The 19,868-nt window shown below is 50.4% G+C and overlaps 1 protein-coding gene across 1 annotated transcript in view; it reads right to left on the minus strand.

Annotated features, from left to right (window-relative positions):
• The window catches only part of DNAH2 (dynein axonemal heavy chain 2), a 133,279-nt gene that overhangs the window by 40,780 nt on the left and 72,631 nt on the right, over positions 1 to 19,868 (minus strand). The window contains 18 exon segments of the mRNA XM_083185671.1: positions 2,897 to 3,045; positions 3,943 to 4,065; positions 4,136 to 4,300; positions 4,444 to 4,560; positions 4,675 to 4,844; positions 4,980 to 5,121; positions 5,895 to 6,011; positions 6,241 to 6,451; positions 6,532 to 6,671; positions 6,807 to 6,939; positions 8,633 to 8,772; positions 8,859 to 9,019; positions 9,161 to 9,328; positions 9,450 to 9,599; positions 10,725 to 10,855; positions 11,024 to 11,109; positions 18,058 to 18,246; positions 19,118 to 19,222. Coding sequence (XP_083041797.1) covers positions 2,897 to 3,045; positions 3,943 to 4,065; positions 4,136 to 4,300; positions 4,444 to 4,560; positions 4,675 to 4,844; positions 4,980 to 5,121; positions 5,895 to 6,011; positions 6,241 to 6,451; positions 6,532 to 6,671; positions 6,807 to 6,939; positions 8,633 to 8,772; positions 8,859 to 9,019; positions 9,161 to 9,328; positions 9,450 to 9,599; positions 10,725 to 10,855; positions 11,024 to 11,109; positions 18,058 to 18,246; positions 19,118 to 19,222 — 2,597 coding nt within the window.

The following is a 19,868-nucleotide window of genomic DNA, read 5'->3' on the forward strand; positions in this document are numbered from 1 at the left end:
AACATTGACTAGAGACAGGAAGAATGCTGGTGGTGTGATGGTACATTGACTAGAGACAGGCAGAATGCTGGTGGTGTGATGGTACATTGACTAGAGACAAGCAGAATGCTGGAGGTGTGAAGGAACATTGACTAGAGACAGGCAGAATGCTGGTGGTGTGAAGGAACATTGACTATAGACAGGCAGAATGCTGGTGGTGTGAAGGAACATTGACTAGAGACAGGCAGAATGCTGGTGGTGTAATGGAACATTGACTAGAGACAGGCAGAATGCTGGTGGTGTGAAGGAACATTGACTAGAAACAGGCAGAATGCTGGAAGTGTGAAGGAACATTGCCTAGAGACAGGCAGAATGCTGGTGGTGTAATGGAACATTGACTAGAGACAAGCAGAATGCTGGAGGTGTGAAGGAACATTGACTAGAGACAGGCAGAATGCTGGTGGTGTGAAGGAACATTGACTATAGACAGGCAGAATGCTGGTGGTGTGAAGGAACATTGACTAGAGACAGGCAGAATGCTGGTGGTGTAATGGAACATTGACTAGAGACAGGCAGAATGCTGGTGGTGTGAAGGAACATTGACTAGAGACAGGCAGAATGCTGGAAGTGTGAAGGAACATTGCCTAGAGACAGGCAGAATGCTGGTGGTGTGAAGGAACAATGACTAGAGACAGGCAGAATGCTGGTGGTGTAATGGAACATTGACTAGAGACAGGCAGAATGCTGGTGGTGTGAAGGAACATTGACTAGAGACAGGCAGAATGCTGGTGGTGTGAAGGAGCATTGACTAGAGATGGGCAGAATGCTGGTGGTGTGAAGGAACATTGACTAGAGACAGGCAGAATGCTGGTGGTGTGATGGAACATTGACTAGAGACAGGCAGAATGCTGGTGGTGTGATGGAACATTGACTAGAGACAGGCAGAATGCTGGTGGTGTGAAGGAACATCGACTAGAGACAGGCAGAATGCTGGTTGTGTGAAGGAACATTGACTAGAGACAGGCAGAATGCTGGTGGGGTGAAGGAACATTGACTAGAGACAGGCAGAATGCTGGAGGTGTGAAGGAACATTGACTAGAGACAGGCAGAATGCTGGTTGTGTGAAGGAGCATTGACTAGAGACAGGCAGAATGCTGGTTGTGTGAAGGAACATTGACTAGAGACAGGCAGAATGCTGGTGGTGTGAAGGAACATTGACTAGAGACAGGCAGAATGCTGGAGGTGTGAAGGAACATTGACTAGAGACAGGGAGAATGCTGGTAGTGTGATGGGACATCGACTAGAGACAGGCAGAATGCTGGTAGTGTGAAGGAACATCGACTAGAGACAGGCAGAATGCTGGTAGTGTGAAGGAACATCGACTAGAGACAGACGGAATGCTGGTGGTGTGAAGGAACATCGACTAGAGACAGGCAGAATGCTGGTAGTGTGAAGGAACATCGACTAGAGACAGGCGGAATGCTGGTGGTGTGAAGGAACATCGACTAGAGACAGGCAGAATGCTGGTAGTGCGAAGGAACATCTACTAGAGACAGGCAGAATGCTGGAAGTGTGAAAGACCATTTACTAGAGACAGGCAGAATGCTGGAGGTGTGAAGGAACATTGACTAGAGACAGGCAGAATGCTGGTGGTGTGAAGGAACATTGACTAGAGACAGGCAGAATGCTGGAGGTGTGAAGGAACATCGACTAGAGACAGGCAGAATGCTGGAGGTGTAAAGGAACATTGACTAGAGACAGGCAGAATGCTGGTGGTGTGAAGGAACATTGACTAGAGACAGGCAGAATGCTGGTGGTGTGAAGGAACATTGACTAGAGATAGGCAGAATGCTGGTGGTGTGAAGGAACATCGACTAGAGACAGGCAGAATGCTGGAAGTGTGAAGGAACATTGGCTAGAGACAGGCAGAATGCTGGTGGTGTGAAGGAACATTGACTAGAGACAGGAAGAATGCTGGTGGTGTGATGGAACATTGACTAGAGACAGGAAGAATGCTGGTGGTGTGATGGAACATTGACTAGAGACAGACAGAATGCTGGTGGTGTGATGGAACATTGACTAGAGACAGGCAGAATGCTGGTGGTGTGAAGGAACATTGACTAGAGACAGGCAGAATGCTGGAAGTGTGAAGGAACATTGGCTAGAGACAGGCAGAATGCTGGTGGTGTGAAGGAACAATGACTAGAGACAGGAAGAATGCTGGTGGTGTGATGGAACATTGACTAGAGACAGACAGAATGCTGGTGGTGTGATGGAACATTAACTAGAGACAGGCAGAATGCTGGTGGTGTGAAGGAACATTGACTAGAGACAGGCAGAATGCTGGAAGTGTGAAGGAACATTGGCTAGAGACAGGCAGAATGCTGGTGGTGTGATGGAACATTGACTAGAGACAGGCAGAATGCTGGTGGTGTGAAGGAACATTGACTAGAGACAGTTAGAATGCTGGAAGTGTGAAGAAACATTGACTAGAGACAGGCAGAATGCTGGTGGTGTGAAGGAACATCGACTAGAGACAGGCAGAATGCTGGTGGTGTGAAGGAACATTGGCTAGAGACAGGCAGAATGCTGGTGGTGTGAAGGAACATTGACTAGAGACAGGCAGAATGCTGGTGGTGTAATGGAACATTGACTAGAGACAGGCAGAATGCTGGTGGTGTGAAGGAACATTGACTAGAGACAGGCAGAATGCTGGTGGTGTAATGGAACATTGACTAGAGACAGGCAGAATGCTGGTGGTGTGAAGGAACATTTACTAGAGACAGGCAGAATGCTGGTGGTGTGAAGGAACATTGACTAGAGACAGGCAGAATGCTGGTAGTCTGAAGGAACATTGACTAGAGACAGGCAGAATGCTGGAAGTGTGAAGGAACATTCAGTGGTTAGGGGATTTTACCTGTTTCCACGTGTTACAATGACCCCATTGTCACTAGAAAAGCTGTCCGAGGGCAAGCCTTGTAGGTTCCACTCTCGCACCATGGTGGGGCTGGATAGGAAGGTGGTCAGAGAAAACTGTGGAGAACATGGAACCAACATCTCTCGCACCTGGAACCAGCAGAAAAAGTCCTGTTACTCTGAGAATTTACACAGATTATGCAGTCACTAAACAGTGCAATCTCTGTGGGCTGTGTTGAACAATGGATTAATTCACCAGTGGATGAGTGTAATTGGGGATGTGATGGACAGTGGATACATTCACCAGTGGATCAGTGTAATTGGAGGTGTGGTGGACAGCGCATGAATTCACCAGTGGATCAGTGTAATTAGGGGTTTAGTGGACAGTGGATTAATTCACCAGTGGATAGTATAATTGGGGGTGTGATGGGCAGCGGATGAATTCACCAGTGGATCAGTGTAATTGGGGGTTTAGTGGACAGAAGATGAATTCACCAGTGGATCAGTGTAATTGGGGGTTTAGTGAAGAGCGGATGAATTCACCAGTGGATCAGTGTAATTGGGGGTTTAGTGAAGAGTGGATGAAATCACCAGTGGATCATTGTAATTGGTGTGTGGCGGACAGCGGATGAATTCACTAGTAGATGGGTTTAAGTATATATGTGGTGGATAACAGGTTAATAGATGAATTAACCAGTGGATCAGTGATCAATTGTGGGTGTAGTGGACAGTGAATTACTTCATCAGTGGATTGGTGTAATTGGGGGTGTGGTGGACAGTGAATGAATTCACCAGTGGATCAGCATAATTGGGGGTGAGATGGACAGTGGATGAATTCACCAGCGGATCAGCATAACTGGGGGTGAGATGGACAGTGGATGAATTCACCAGTGGATCAGTGTAATTGGGGGTGTGGTGGACAGTGGATGAATTCACCAGTGGATCGGTGTAATTGGTGGTGTTTTGGTCAGTGGATGAATTCACCAGTGGATTTGTGGCACTGCACTGGAGAGATCTTTACCATAACCGACTATAGACAACAATCACCTCATTGGACCAGATAGCCAGGATTCCATTACGGTAGCTGGAGAGGAAAGGGCCCATGTACGACAGGAAGGCCGAGGCAAGAAGACAGTCACCGACTAGGAAGCCCAGGTCTTGCTCTAGACCCTGCATGGGAGAGTGGTTATTATGGGAAAAGCCATACACAGGAGATATAGGAAAGACGGACGAGACTGACCTTCACCGTCTCCTCCCAGCGAGACTTCTCTCCGGCCAGTCCTGTCACCAATGTCCCTGCTCTCTGCAGCTTCACCTCCATCAGTTCAGCCTCTTCTCTGAGCTCTTCCTTCTGTGCCAACTTCTCATCGTACTGCGTTTTCAGCTGCTCCAGCCTCTCACCCACCTGTGACACACACAGCCAGGTAAGTACATGCCCAGTGCGACATCAGCTCCAGGAGATACACGGACTGTACCAGCTCAGGGAGTACCGAGTTTGAGAACATATGGTCTTACGGAAAAGACATGCATCATATGACATCACTGTACCTCCTTCAGCTTATTCTGAGCCTCTGCCAGTGATGCCTGTTTCTCTGCCAGCTGCGCCATTGCCGCATTCATGCGAGCCCGTTTCGGTTCCACCACGCGGAATATACGACCGTACATCTATTAAAGAGGGGAAGAACAGGACTCAGAAGGTCTTACTAGCGAATTACATACACGGATAGGTCTAAAGGCCTCAAACAAGTGGTTCCCATTCACTCATGATAATGTGTCTACCTCCATAGCCCGGACCCACATGCAGAGAGACCGGGCAGCTAGAGACACTCGGCCAACAACGTCTGGAATGAAGTCTGGCAGGACACAGTACTGTCCAATCTTCTTCAGGATCCTCTCGGAGATATTGTCCTTGTCAAAGTTAATGAGCTGTTTGATGAAGTTGGACTCTCCTGAGGGTTGATGAAACATACAAATGGTGAGCATTCATTTGTTCACTCTCCCTTGATGAACATTTGTCTCCTCAGGAGCCGAAAAACCCGATCCTGATCCCATTTTTCCTCCAGGCTCCCTCCTCTATGTCTCACCTAGCTGTCTCTTGGCCTCGGCCCAGGTGGGCTCGTTTCCTCTGAGGATCATGACAGCCTGCATTACAGTCTCAACCAGAGCTGGTGGCCGTCCATAAGCCTTGATCTCACTGAGGTCCTTCTTGTTCAATGTCTCCAGGGCCTATGGGGAGAAGGTATGGAGTGTGGAAGAGAGAGGGTTATGGGAATGCAGTGTGAGGGACCTCACAAGTGAAGAGTTAGGGGGGGGATTACTTAAGCTTCTGAAAGCGGAGATGTTGCCCACAGCAATCAGATTCTGTTTATCATTTTCGAGGAAGCAACAGATAAATGATAGCATAGCTGGTTGCTATGGGAAACATCCCAATTTTTTTTCACTTTTGGACGGCTTAGAGTGAGGGTGGGGGTTTCTTGTGGAGATCTTTACCAGAAGGGTAGGGGTAGGACATTTAGGGGAAGGGGGTGGGGGGGGGGGGCTTCAAAAAGACATTGGTATTTTACGAGAAGGAATAGGATGAAGAATGTTGAGAAAAATATAGAGAAAAAAGAAGAGAAATGAGAAAGAATAAACCCAAGAGGATAAAAGGAAGAAGAGGCTGAAGAAGAAGAAAAAAAAAGAAAATAAAGAAAAGGAAGAGGAAGAAAATGAAGAGGGAGAAGAGAAAGGAGAAATAGAATAAACCTAAGAGGATGAAAGGAAGAAGATGACGAAGAAGAAGAGGAAAAAGAAAATAAAGAAGAGGAAGAAGAAGAAAATGCAGAGGGAGAAGAGAAAGAAAAAACCCCTAGAGGATAAAAGGAAAAATAACAGGATGATGAAAAAGAAGAGGAAGAAGAAAATGAAGAAGGGGGAGAAGAAGAAGAGGAAGAAGAAGGTCAAGACGAGGAAGAAGAAGAAGAAGAGGAATAAATTGAAAATGAAATGAGGTTTGGCACCCTCATGGCCTCCTCTAGGGCAGGAAGAGCTTCCTCCAGGTCCTTCTGAGCATTATCTGCTAAAGTTTTGCACTTGATCTCCTCAGCTCCGATCTTCTCACTGTGAGCAGTCACCGTCTGAAAAAGAGAGAAATTGACAATTGACGATAGCCATGTGGTCTTTTATATAGACCCAGAAGAAACAAGTGAGGGAAAACAATCGCACGTAACGACTTTTGAGACGTCCCAGGAAACAGCTCCTCAGTTAGCAAGACTTGCAGAACGTAGAACAATGGTTGGTGCAGTCAATAAAGGCATCAGGCCAAGATGGTATACGCCCAGGTCTCTAGTGAATAAGACAAATTACCTTCTGCTGCTCGTCGGCTTCTCTCCGCTGGTGGACTATAATGACCAGGTACTCTTCACACTGTTTCTGAAATTCAGCAACTTTACTTCTAGCGATGGCGAGCTGCTCTGACATCTTCTCCACCTTCTCCCGAGTCTCGTCAATCTTGAAAAGGCCGTTCCTCAACTTGGAGGCCTTCTCGCCCAACTCTGAGCGTTTCTCATTCAGTAGCCTGAGCACAGACACAGGAAATATAAGCTCGCTGCTATACCACAACTTCCTGGAGAACCATGCTGAAGTATCATCACATACCTCTTATATCGGGATACCACCTCCAGGTAGCTGGTTGGCGTGATATAGTTCTGCCTCCTTAGTTCCATTTTCATCTTGTGTGAATATTCTGCTACAGAGCGGTGCATCGTGACAAAGATTCGAGACACTTTCCCATTGATCTGCGATGGGGGGATTGGGACAAGAATCAAAACAGAATGCAGGAAGCAAGAGACAGGATAGAGCAAAAGCAGAGGTTGCTGGAGAACATGTGCATGATCAGGGAGACTTCCCACTGGCCTAGACACCGGACTCACCCCTTCCATGGTTCCGAGATCAGCTCCTTCCAAATATCTCTCTGCAACCTCCAGCAGGGCCTCTTCGGGCCACTCGGAGAACCAGTCAATGGTCGTGCAGTTAACAAGAGCTGGGTATTGGCGGATTCGGTTCCTGAAGAATAAAGAAGTAGAGATGTGAGGTCCAATTGGTGGGCAGGCAGCTGTGGAGTGTCCGTCTCCAGGCTTTCCCAGGACAAAAAGTGTCTTCAAATTATAATGACTACTGGGCAGAGAGTAGACATTTTGAAGTAGACCTTCAATTACTACAATGAGTGCACACCAATAATGTATGTGGACCAGTACTCTCCTCTGCTGCAAATTCCGAGCACAATGAGGTATGAAAAATACATAGAGGCGAAATTGGGCACAGGTCTAAACATTGCATAAAAATCCAACCTCCAACCCTGTACAACCACCGCTTTCATAACACTCTCACTTACTAATCAGTTTATGGCTTAAATCCGGGATTGTCAAGATCTACCAACAGCCCTTATTTCACAGACCACCTAGCTGGTGCACAGGTGCAGTCATTATACATTGTCACATTTCCCAAACCCCCTAGCTGGTGCACAGGTGTAGTCATTACTAACTGTCACATTTCCCAGACCCTCTAGCTGGGGCACAGGTGCAGTCATTACTAACAGTCACATTTCCCAAACTCCCTAGCTGGTGCACAGGTGTATTCATTACTAACTGTCACATTTCCCAGACCCCCTAGCTGGTGCATAGGTACAGTCATTACTAACTGTCACACTTACCAGACCACCTAGCTGGGGCACAGGTGCAGTCATTACTAACTGTCACATTTCCCAGACCACCTAGCTGTGGCCCAGCTGTAGTCATTACTAACTGTCACATTCCCCAGACCACCTAGCTGGTGCACAGCTGTAGTCATTACTAACTGTCACATTCCCCAGACCACCTAGCTGGTGCACAGCTGTAGTCATTACTAACGGTCACATTCCCCAGACTCCCTAGCTAGTGCATAAGTGCAGTCATTACGAACTGTCACATTTCCCAAACCCCCTAGCTGGTGCATAGGTGCAGTCATTACTAACTGTCACATTCCCCAGACCACCTAGCTGGTGCACAGCTGTAGTCATTACTAACTGTCACATTCCCCAGACTCCCTAGCTAGTGCATAAGTGCAGTCATTACTAACTGTCACATTTCCCAGACCACCTAGCTGGGGCACAGGTGCAGTCATTACTATCTGTAACATTATCAAGACACCTAGCTGGTGCTCAGGTGCAGTCATTACTAACTGTCACATTTTCAAACATCTGCTACATTCATTCCTAACGGACACATTCTACAGATCCACAGGCGGCCTGGAAAACATGGACTGTTGGTAGATCTCGAGGATGAGGAGACATCTGAGTGTATTTCATTCATGTCTGACTTTTGTGTGTTTGTGATATCACATCACTTATATGGCTCCTAGATGTATCACAAAGGCTCAAAATGGGTCTGAGGATAAGACAGGTACAACACTCAGTGCCCTTTATGTTGTGGAACAGGCCTTGTGCCCCTCCTGACAGCAAAACCATCCCTAAATAAGCACCATCTCCACCTGTTAACCTCATTTCAATAATCTTGCTCCAGTTCAGGATATTACACCCGCCCTCCCGTTGTGTGTGCACAGTTCTGCCTGTTATGGGGATCCGGAGATAATGTATGCATAGGAGAATATGGGTGTGCACAACGCGTTTTACAGTACACAGAATGTGAACGGAACGGTAAATACCCGTACAATCAGCAGACCCTCAGGGCTTCATCATTCTTAGTACATGAAAGCTCCTCACCTGAAGGGGTTTCCCACAGGGCTCATGCAGAGCACAATGTGCAGATTGCTCCGCACCCTCTCCACCAGGAAGGTGAAGAGACTCTCCGGGGTGTCCGGGACGTTCTCCTCTCGACATTTTTCTTGTAATAAGGTCCTGATCTGCATCACGAGAGAATGGTGTAATTGTGGTGTTAAAGGGCAAGAAAATACATTTACCTGTCTGGAGATGCAATAAAGGACGTTACCTCTTCAAACTCATCGGCCTTGTACAGATTGGGGACCTCCCCGGAACTTAATATGTTGTTCACATCCTCTAGGAAAGATTCGTCGGTGATCTGCGTATCCGCCAGCAGGAAGACGGTGGGGCGGCCATCTACTCCGGCTAGCCGGTACAGTCTCTTAATGTCTGGGAAAGGGAGACGGGTTATGGAGGAGATTATGGGGGCCATGGTGAAACACGTGTAGACAATATGCAGGTTTGACCTAATGCAGTGGTCAAGGTTTACAGTAACGTCACGTTTTGTGCTAAGGGGCTCTCCCGCCTCACCTTCTCGGAACTCCTGCTTGCGGTACCCGCGGGTCACTTCTAGCTGGAAGACCTTGTAGTCACAAATAAAGGCCGCCAGCCGAGCCAGACTCTGCCGTCCACTGCCGCCAATGCCAACGAGCAGCATGTTTCCACGCGGCTGTCCAATCACACGCACGATGCGCGTCACTGGGGAAGAAGAGGATAACATGAGAGTCACTGGATGGCACACAGGGCTGTCTAACCTAAGAGAGGCGACAGTCTAACGCCATGTTGTTCCGCACATTTATAGATGACCGGTAGAACGTACCATGCTGGATGGCGTCGGTGAACAGGACAAGTGTCTTTGTAGATGCCCCAGGCTGTCGGCTCTGCTCCTGCAGCTGAGTCGTCATAAAGGATTTCAGGGCCTTGAAGTCTGTAATGTCCTCGTACACCGGGGGCTCCTGCATGAAGTCACCTGGAGAGGGGCAGACTATAGGTGGTCTACTGTCCTATGTACATATAGTCCATGCAGAGAGGTTGCGGGTGAGGACTGGACTCATTATGGCCGCTGCACAGCGAGGCAGTGATACTAACCACTGTGCCGATGTGCCTCCCATGCATTCGACACATCCCCTATTACGCGTGGACAACATATGTGACATATATGTGACAAGTACAGATATAATTACTCATTAGTATAGCCCAGGCATTCTGCTGCCATCTCCTGTCCACAAACACTGCAAATGGCACACGTCAAAGCTCACTGCCGCCGGAGAGAGTCAAAAAGCATAAAGAGCAAAGCAAAGAAAACTGGATTTTCGCGATCAATCCTTTTCTCTGACTCCATAGGAGAACAGCGTTCAGTTAAGCCGCTGCACCGCTGGTGTGAAATCCCGCCTTGTGAATTAATGTGCTCGCCGTGCACATGGATGTGTACTGCTACACATACATACACAGCACTGCGAGTAGGTACAAACCCTTTGTAAAACTGAGCTTCCTGGCCTGGAGGCGGGGTAGAGGAGGGGAGGAGCCTGGCTGCCCTGGGAGGCAGCAAGAAGTTTAACCTCTATAGATGCTGGAATGCTCACTCCACACTCCACTACCCACTGTAAAACCTGTGGCCCCTGACGTGTCCCAAAGAAAAACACTGACCGCAAGTCATCGCAGGTGCCGTGTAGCCAGAGACTTACTCAGCGGTACAATGGATAAATATATATCCGGAATGGGGCTGACGTCACACACCCTCCCCTAAAACGCTCAGGCACGCCTAACGTTTTCCTGCAAATTCACGGTCGTGCGCTCAGGTCTGAATTACCCCCATTTCAGAAATGACCCTTATTGTGTTTTCTAGATTTCCGACCAGGTAGATGCCTGCTAGGAAGGTGCGACACATCGCTGTCATGTAACACGACACAGGTGCCGCTGCTGAGATACCAGTCGCCATGGCAGCAGACACCGTATTCCATCTATAGGATGATCTGGAATGCGGGTGAGAAGGACGGACACACCCATTACACTGAAACGGGTATTATTTATAGAAACTCAGTCCTGGGCTTATTTGAAAGTGGGGTCTACACAAATACATGGATAACATTCTTACCAAAAATAGGTGGGTGCTTGCTGGGGCACAAGTTGTGGTAGGTGAGGTCAAAGAGAGAACCCAACTTTTCACTCAGAATCCCTACAAAGGCTTCAGTGTCGGCAGTGTCGACCAGGCGGTCTGAGAAGACTCTGCGTGAGAGGAGGTGACAGTCACGTATGTGTAATAATCTGACTGTCTCAGTATCTGCTGTGTACACCCCACATGGAGAGCTACACGTCTGTTTCACCCATTACTTTGCATGATAAAATTGTTTTGGTTGGATTACCTCAGATATTCCCGGACTGTGGTTTATTTACCTGAAGCACTCGTGTACCCATAGTCTGGTGATGCTGTGCTTTGTATCATGGAGGTCACGGTGGGCTCGCAGCATGCCCTGGAATACCTGCAGCAGGGAGGAGGGTTGTGTGACTAGTCTCTCGCCAACTTCTCCCTGACCTGCCCATTCTAGATCACTTTGTTCACCCCAGTCACCCGCTCTCTTCTTCTCACTTCTATGCTTACTCTGTCTCTGTCTACCTGTCTATGCTGCCAGTGCTGCCCACCTCTCTATGCTGCCCATCTCTTTATGCTGCCAGTGCTGCCCACCTCTCCATGCTACCTGTGCTGCCCACCTCTCTATGCTGCCTGTGCTGCCCACGTCTTCATGCTACCTGTGCTGCCCACCTCTCCATGCTGCCTGTGCTGCCCACCTCTCTATGCTGCCTGTGCTACCCACCTCTCTATCCTGTCTGTGCTGCCCACCTCTCTATCCTGTCTGTGCTGCCAACCTCTCTATCCTGTCTGTGCTGCCCACCTCTCTATCCTGCCTGTGCTGCCCACCTCTCTATCCTGCCTGTGCTGCCCACCTCTCTATGCTGCCTGTGCTGCCCACCTCTCCATGCTGCCTGTGCTGCCCACCTCTCCATCCTGCCTGTGTTGCCCACCTCGCCATCCTGCCTGTGCTGCCCACCTCTCTATGCTGCCTGTGCTGCCCACCTCTCTATGCTGCCTGTGCTGCCCACCTCTTCATGCTGCCTGTGCTGCCCACCTCTCCATGCTGCCTGTGCTGCCCACCTCTCTATCCTGTCTGTGCTGCCCACCTCTCTATGCTGCCTGTGCTGCCCACCTCTCTGTGCTGCCTGTGCTGCCCACCTCTCTGTGCTGCCTACCTCTCTATGCTGCCTGTGCTGCCCACCTCTCTATCCTGCCTGTGCTGCCCACCTCTCCGTGCTGCCTGTGCTGCCCACCTCTCCATGCTGCCTGTGCTGCCCACCTCTCCATGCTGCCTGTGCTGCCCACCTCTCTATGCTGCCTGTGCTGCCCACCTCTCTATGCTGCCTGTGCTGCCCACCTCTCCATGCTGCCTTTGCTGCCCACCTCTCTATGTTGCCTGTGCTGCCCACCTCTCTATGTTGCCTGTGCTGCCCACCTCTCTGTGCTGCCCACCTCTCTGTGCTGCCTGTGCTGCCCACCTCTCCGTGCTGCCTGTGCTGCCCACCTCTCTATGCTGCCTGTGCTGCCCACCTCTCTATGTTGCCTGTGCTGCCCACCTCTCTATCCTGTCTGTGCTGCCCACCTCACTATCCTGTCTGTGCTGCCCACCTCTCTATCCTGTCTGTGCTGCCCACCTCTCTATGTTGCCTGTGCTGCCCACCTCTCTATCCTGTCTGTGCTGCCCACCTCTCTATCCTGTCTGTGCTGCCCACCTCACTATCCTGCCTGTGCTGCCCACCTCTCTATGTTGCCTGTGCTGCCCACCTCTCTATCCTGTCTGTGCTGCCCACCTCTCCATGCTGCCTGTGCTGCCCACCTCTATATGCTGCCTGTGCTGCCCACCTCTCTATCCTGCCTGTGCTGCCCACCTCACTATCCTGCCTGTGCTGCCCACCTCTCTATGCTGCCTGTGCTGCCCACCTCTCCATGCTGCCTGTGCTGCCCACCTCTCCATCCTGCCTGTGTTGCCCACCTCTCCATCCTGCCTGTGCTGCCCACCTCTCTATGCTGCCTGTGCTGCCCACCTCTCTATGCTGCCTGTGCTGCCCACCTCTTCATGCTGCCTGTGCTGCCCACCTCTCCATGCTGCCTGTGCTGCCCACCTCTCTATCCTGTCTGTGCTGCCCACCTCTCTATGCTGCCTGTGCTGCCCACCTCTCCGTGCTGCCTGTGCTGCCCACCTCTCTGTGCTGCCTACCTCTCTATGCTGCCTGTGCTGCCCACCTCTCTATCCTGCCTGTGCTGCCCACCTCTCCGTGCTGCCTGTGCTGCCCACCTCTCCGTGCTGCCTGTGCTGCCCACCTCTTCATGCTGCCTGTGCTGCCCACCTCTCCATGCTGCCTGTGCTGCCTACCTCTCCATGCTGCCTGTGCTGCCCACCTCTCTATGCTGCCTGTGCTGCCCACCTCTCCATGCTGCCTTTGCTGCCCACCTCTCTATGTTGCCTGTGCTGCCCACCTCTCTATGTTGCCTGTGCTGCCCACCTCTCCGTGCTGCCTGTGCTGCCCACCTCTCTGTGCTGCCCACCTCTCTGTGCTGCCCACCTCTCTGTGCTGCCTGTGCTGCCCACCTCTCCGTGCTGCCTGTGCTGCCCACCTCTCTGTGCTGCCTGTGCTGCCCACCTCTCTATGCTGCCTGTGCTGCCCACCTCTCCATGCTGCCTGTGCTGCCCACCTCTCTATGCTGTCTGTGCTGCCCACCTCTCCATGCTGCCTGTGCTGCCTACCGCTCTATGCTGCCTGTGCTGCCCACCTCTCTATGCTGCCTGTGCTGCCCACCTCTCCATGCTGCCTGTGCTGCCCACCTCTCTATGCTGCCTGTACTATATGTCCCCCAGACAAACTCTTACCCACAATAAATTCCAATCCATCTCCTTTTCCTGCACTCATTGTCCACCAGACTCTCTTTCCATAACTCATTGTCCACTAGAATGTCTTCACTGCAACTGATGTTCCCAGGACACTCTTCTATGCATACTACATTAATGAGGCGGTGACGTGGGTGTGGGGGGCTGGCAGCTGACATCACCGGATGTCAGCTGCCCGCCCATATCCGTCCCAGCGTGCACGTATATGTAAGTGACTTGAAAGTCACTTTTATATGCGTGTACCTTCCACAACTATTGATGGTCGGCGACCATCGAAAGATGTGGGAGGTTACCCGCGGCATACGAATGGATGTTTATGCTAAACATCCATTCACAGCCTGTGCGGACGAACTCGCGCTGCGAAGGGGGGGGGGTTGGGTGGACGGTCATTCGGTGGGTGGGGTTTGGTGGATTTGCAAGGCTGCGAATTTGCAGCCTTGCGAATCAACCAGAATAAAACCCACTGTCCGCGAGACTCTCTTCCCTGCACTCACTGTCCACCAGTCTATCTTCCCTGCACTCACTGTCCACCAGACTCTCTTCCCTGCACTCACTGTCCACCAGACTCTCTTCCCTGCACTCACTGTCCACCAGACTCTCTTCCCTGCACTCACTGTCCACCAGACTCTCTTCCCTGCATTCACTGTCCGCCAGTCTATCTTCCCTGCACTCATTGTCTACCAGACTCTCTTCCCTGCACTCACTGTCCACCAGTCTATCTTCCCTGCACTCAATGTCCACCAGACTCTCTTCCCTGCATTCACTGTCCGCCAGTCTATCTTCCCGGCACTCATTGTCTGCCAGTCTATCTTCCCTGCACTCACTGTCCACCAGTCTATCTTCCCTGCACTCAATGTCCACCAGACTCTCTTCCCTGCATTCACTGTCCACCAGTCTATCTTCCCGGCACTCATTGTCTACCAGACTCTCTTCCCTGCACTCACTGTCCACCAGTCTATCTTCCCGGCACTCATTGTCTACCAGACTCTCTTCCCTGCACTCACTGTCCACCAGTCTATCTTCCCGGCACTCATTGTCTACCAGACTCTCTTCCCTGCACTCACTGTCCACCAGTCTATCTTCCCGGCACTCATTGTCTACCAGACTCTCTTCCCTGCACTCACTGTCCACCAGTCTATCTTCCCGGCACTCATTGTCTAAAAGACTCTTTACTCATTGTCCACCAGACTATCTTCCCTGCACTCACTGTCCACTAGACTCTCTTTCCTGCACTCACTTTCCACCAGAATTTCTCTTCCCTGCACTCATTGTCCACCAGACTATTTTTCCTGTACGCATTGTCCACCGGACTCTCTTTCCTGCACTAACTGTCCCCAAGACTCTCTTTCCTGCACTCACTGTCCACCATACTCTCTTCCCTGCACTCATTGTACAATAGACTCTCTTCCCTGCACTTACTGTCCGCCAGACTCTCTTCCATGCACTCACTGTCCACTATACTCTCTTTCCTGCACTCACTGTCCACCAGACTCTCTTTCCTGCACTCACTGTCCACCATACTCTCTTCCCTGCACTCATTGTACAATAGACTCTCTTCCCTGCACTTACTGTCCGCCAGACTCTCTTCCCTGCACTCACTGTCCACCAGACTCTCTTCCATGCACTCACTGTCCCCCAAACTCTCTTTCCTGCACTCACTGTCCACCAGACTCTCTTCCCTGCACTTACTGTCTGCAAGACTCTCTTCCCTGCACTCACTGTCCACCAGACTCTATTCCCTGCACTCATTATACAATAGACTCTCTTCCCTGCACTCTCTGTCCACCAGACTCTCTTCCGTGCACTCACTGTAAACCAGACTCTCTTCCATGCACACACTGTCCACCAGGCTCTCTTTGCTGCACTCAATGTCCACCAAATTCTCTTCCCTGCACTCTCTGTCCACCAGACTCTCTTCCGTACACCAGGCTCTCTTCCCTGCACTCATTGTCCACCAGACTCTCTTTCCATAACTCATTGTCCACTAGAATGTCTTCACTGCAACTGATGTTCCCAGGACACTCTTCTATGCATACTACATTAATGAGGCGGTGACGTGGGTGTGGGGGGCTGGCAGCTGACATCACCGGATGTCAGCTGCCCGCCCATATCCGTCCCAGCGTGCACGTATATGTAAGTGACTTGAAAGTCACTTTTATATGCGTGTACCTTCCACAACTATTGATGGTCGGCGACCATCGAAAGATGTGGGAGGTTACCCGCGGCATACGAATGGATGTTTATGCTAAACATCCATTCACAGCCTGTGCGGACGAACTCGCGCTGCGAAGGGGGGGGGGTTGGGTGGACGGTCATTCGGTGGGTGGGGTTTGGTGGATTTGCAAGGCTGCGAATTTGCAGCCTTGCGAATCAACCAGAATAAAACCCACTGTCCGCGAGACTCTCTTCCCTGCACTCACTGTCCACCAGTCTATCTTCCCTGCACTCACTGTCCACCAGACTCTCTTCCCTGCACTCACTGTCCACCAGACTCTCTTCCCTGCACTCACTGTCCACCAGACTCTCTTCCCTGCACTCACTGTCCACCAGACTCTCTTCCCTGCATTCACTGTCCGCCAGTCTATCTTCCCTGCACTCATTGTCTACCAGACTCTCTTCCCTGCACTCACTGTCCACCAGTCTATCTTCCCTGCACTCAATGTCCACCAGACTCTCTTCCCTGCATTCACTGTCCGCCAGTCTATCTTCCCGGCACTCATTGTCTGCCAGTCTATCTTCCCTGCACTCACTGTCCACCAGTCTATCTTCCCTGCACTCAATGTCCACCAGACTCTCTTCCCTGCATTCACTGTCCACCAGTCTATCTTCCCGGCACTCATTGTCTACCAGACTCTCTTCCCTGCACTCACTGTCCACCAGTCTATCTTCCCGGCACTCATTGTCTACCAGACTCTCTTCCCTGCACTCACTGTCCACCAGTCTATCTTCCCGGCACTCATTGTCTACCAGACTCTCTTCCCTGCACTCACTGTCCACCAGTCTATCTTCCCGGCACTCATTGTCTACCAGACTCTCTTCCCTGCACTCACTGTCCACCAGTCTATCTTCCCGGCACTCATTGTCTAAAAGACTCTTTACTCATTGTCCACCAGACTATCTTCCCTGCACTCACTGTCCACTAGACTCTCTTTCCTGCACTCACTTTCCACCAGAATTTCTCTTCCCTGCACTCATTGTCCACCAGACTATTTTTCCTGTACGCATTGTCCACCGGACTCTCTTTCCTGCACTAACTGTCCCCAAGACTCTCTTTCCTGCACTCACTGTCCACCATACTCTCTTCCCTGCACTCATTGTACAATAGACTCTCTTCCCTGCACTTACTGTCCGCCAGACTCTCTTCCATGCACTCACTGTCCACTATACTCTCTTTCCTGCACTCACTGTCCACCAGACTCTCTTTCCTGCACTCACTGTCCACCATACTCTCTTCCCTGCACTCATTGTACAATAGACTCTCTTCCCTGCACTTACTGTCCGCCAGACTCTCTTCCCTGCACTCACTGTCCACCAGACTCTCTTCCATGCACTCACTGTCCCCCAAACTCTCTTTCCTGCACTCACTGTCCACCAGACTCTCTTCCCTGCACTTACTGTCTGCAAGACTCTCTTCCCTGCACTCACTGTCCACCAGACTCTATTCCCTGCACTCATTATACAATAGACTCTCTTCCCTGCACTCTCTGTCCACCAGACTCTCTTCCGTGCACTCACTGTAAACCAGACTCTCTTCCATGCACACACTGTCCACCAGGCTCTCTTTGCTGCACTCAATGTCCACCAAATTCTCTTCCCTGCACTCTCTGTCCACCAGACTCTCTTCCGTACACCAGGCTCTCTTCCCTGCACTCACTGTCCACCAGACTCTCTTTGCTGCACTCAATGTGCACCAAACTCTCTTCCCTGCACTCACTGTACAATAGAGCACTCATTGTACAATAGACTCTCTTCCGTGCACACACTGTCCACCAGAATCTCTTCCCTGCACTCACTGTCCACCAGACTCTCTTCCCTGCACTCATTGTCCACCAGACTCCCTTCCCTTAACTCAATGTCTACTAGACTCTCTTTCCTGAGCTCAATGTCCACCAAAGTCAACTTTCCTGCACTTTGTCTACTCAGCTCCCTCTCTTTAATGGCCCCTAGACTTTCATTCCTGAATTAAAAGTCCACCTGCACCCAATAGCCAACAGACTCTCTTTTCTGAATCAATGTTCCCTCAAAACTTTTCCCTGCAATCAATGTCCCCTCAGACTCTCTATCTTGTACTGAATATTAACCACACACTTTCCCAGCACTCATTAACCACTCTCTTCCCTGCACTCAGTGACCATCTCTCTTGTGTACACCGAGTGTCGCTAGACTCTCCCCTGCACACAACTTCCCCCGTTCTCACCAGTATGCAATATCCAATCTCCCGTGTATACGCATTAATGCTGTAGTCTTCACCTCTCCCTCTCGGCTCCTCACCTTAGAGATATCACGGAGATTGAACAGATAGTGGATCTTGGCAGGCGTGGGAAGAAACCTCTGAGTTACTGCATTGTACAGTTCCACAGTGGCCTGCGTGATCACGTCTCCAACGGGCTTCACCTCTTCCTCAAAGTCCTGCAGCTTCTGACTCATCATTGTCCCGAAGATGCGATGAATCTGAGACTCCTGGGAGAGAGAACACAGTCGCGTATAAGAAATCCTTATTGAGTCGCCAATGTGATCCGCCTGGAGCAAATCCAGCTGAAAGGCGCAAATGATCTCATGAGCAATCCATGTTTTGGTGCAAACAATCAGATCCACAGTGCACAGGGGCCTAATTCCTGTTTGTACGCAATGCCGATTTTCACGATACTGGGCAACTAACCTGCCGCGACCGCACTGCGCATGTGCCAACGTACTTTTGCGATTCCACTCACAGAGAGATTTGTAATGCATAGTGGCTCTCATTCAAGTTAAATCTGTACCCGGCGTGTTCGCATGGGTGATGTATTAGCACTGAGCATGGGCATATTCTCATACGCACATGTGCAGGGCTTCTGTGCGGGCAACTTCGCCAACTTGTAAAGTAGGCATGGCGCTCGCACAGGGGGGCAGGGCGGATGGAGGGGGCGTTCACATGCATACTTCCTGCGTTTCCTGGGTATACTCACAAAAATGCTGATTGCGCCCAGGAAAAACGCTGGGCGTCCCCATGCGACCGTGAGTGGGCACCTATCGGCTGGGGGCATTCGCATTCCTGGTGGGCCGCATTAGAAGACTAACTAAGCAAAATACTGCTACTTAGCGATCCAACCAGAATGACCCCCAGTGATTGATGCCCTATACCCCAAAATCTCTCTACTGCCCAAGAGTCCTCCCATATCTGTAGAGGAAAAGGTTTTTTTTTTTTTTTAAAGGTTGAACTCCTTGGCGCTGATCCATATCTGGATTAGTCTTTCCAAACCTTTACTGATTCCACACACGGCCCAAATCCCATTCTACCCTCACTAGATAATGTGTGGCGTGTAGTGCGATCCAGAACGCAGTTATTACTCACCGAAGGAAACGTCATGTTAATAAGGTTAAACCTGCTCTTGAGTCGATCAGATATAGCTGTGCGGCCCCCACCAGGAGGACCCATGGCTGCCATGATGAACATGTCCTGAGGGAACAGGATGGGATAAGGTAAAATGTGATCAAAAGATCAAAGAGGTATGCAGAAAATTTGTGACAATATATTAGTGAAAATAGATCCTAAATGGGTGGTAAATAAAACAGAATAAGTAAATGAGAGTAGGAAATAAAAGCTAAAGTCTAAGGCTCATACAATGCCTACACAGGGAAGTAGACTAATAGAGTAGAAGGTGTGAGGTCACAGTGTCACGACAGGGAAGTACAGTAGAAGGTGTGAGCTCACAGTGTCATGACAGGGAAGTAGAGTAGAAGGTGTCAGGTCACGCTGTCAGGATAGGGAAATAGAGTAGAAGGTGCGAGGTCAGAGTGTTAGGGCAGGGAAGTAGAGTAAAAGGTGTGAGGTCAGAGTGTTAGGGCAGGGAAGTAGAGTAAAAGGTGTGAGGTCAGAGTGTCAGGGCAGGGAAGTAGAGTAGTAGATGTGTGGTCACGGTGTCAGGACAGGGAAGCAGAGTAGAAGGTGTGAGGTCACAGTGTCACGACAGGGAAGTAGAGTAGAAGGTGTGAGGTCACAGTGTCACGACAGGGAAGTAGAGTAGAAGGTGTGAGGTCACGGTGTCAGGGCATGGAAGTAGAGTAGAAGGTGTGAGGTCACAGTGTCACGACAGGGAAGTAGA

This window comes from Crinia signifera, chromosome 4 (genome assembly GCF_055691185.1).
Source record: "Crinia signifera chromosome 4, ASM5569118v1, whole genome shotgun sequence".
Lineage (NCBI taxonomy): Eukaryota > Metazoa > Chordata > Amphibia > Anura > Myobatrachidae > Crinia > Crinia signifera.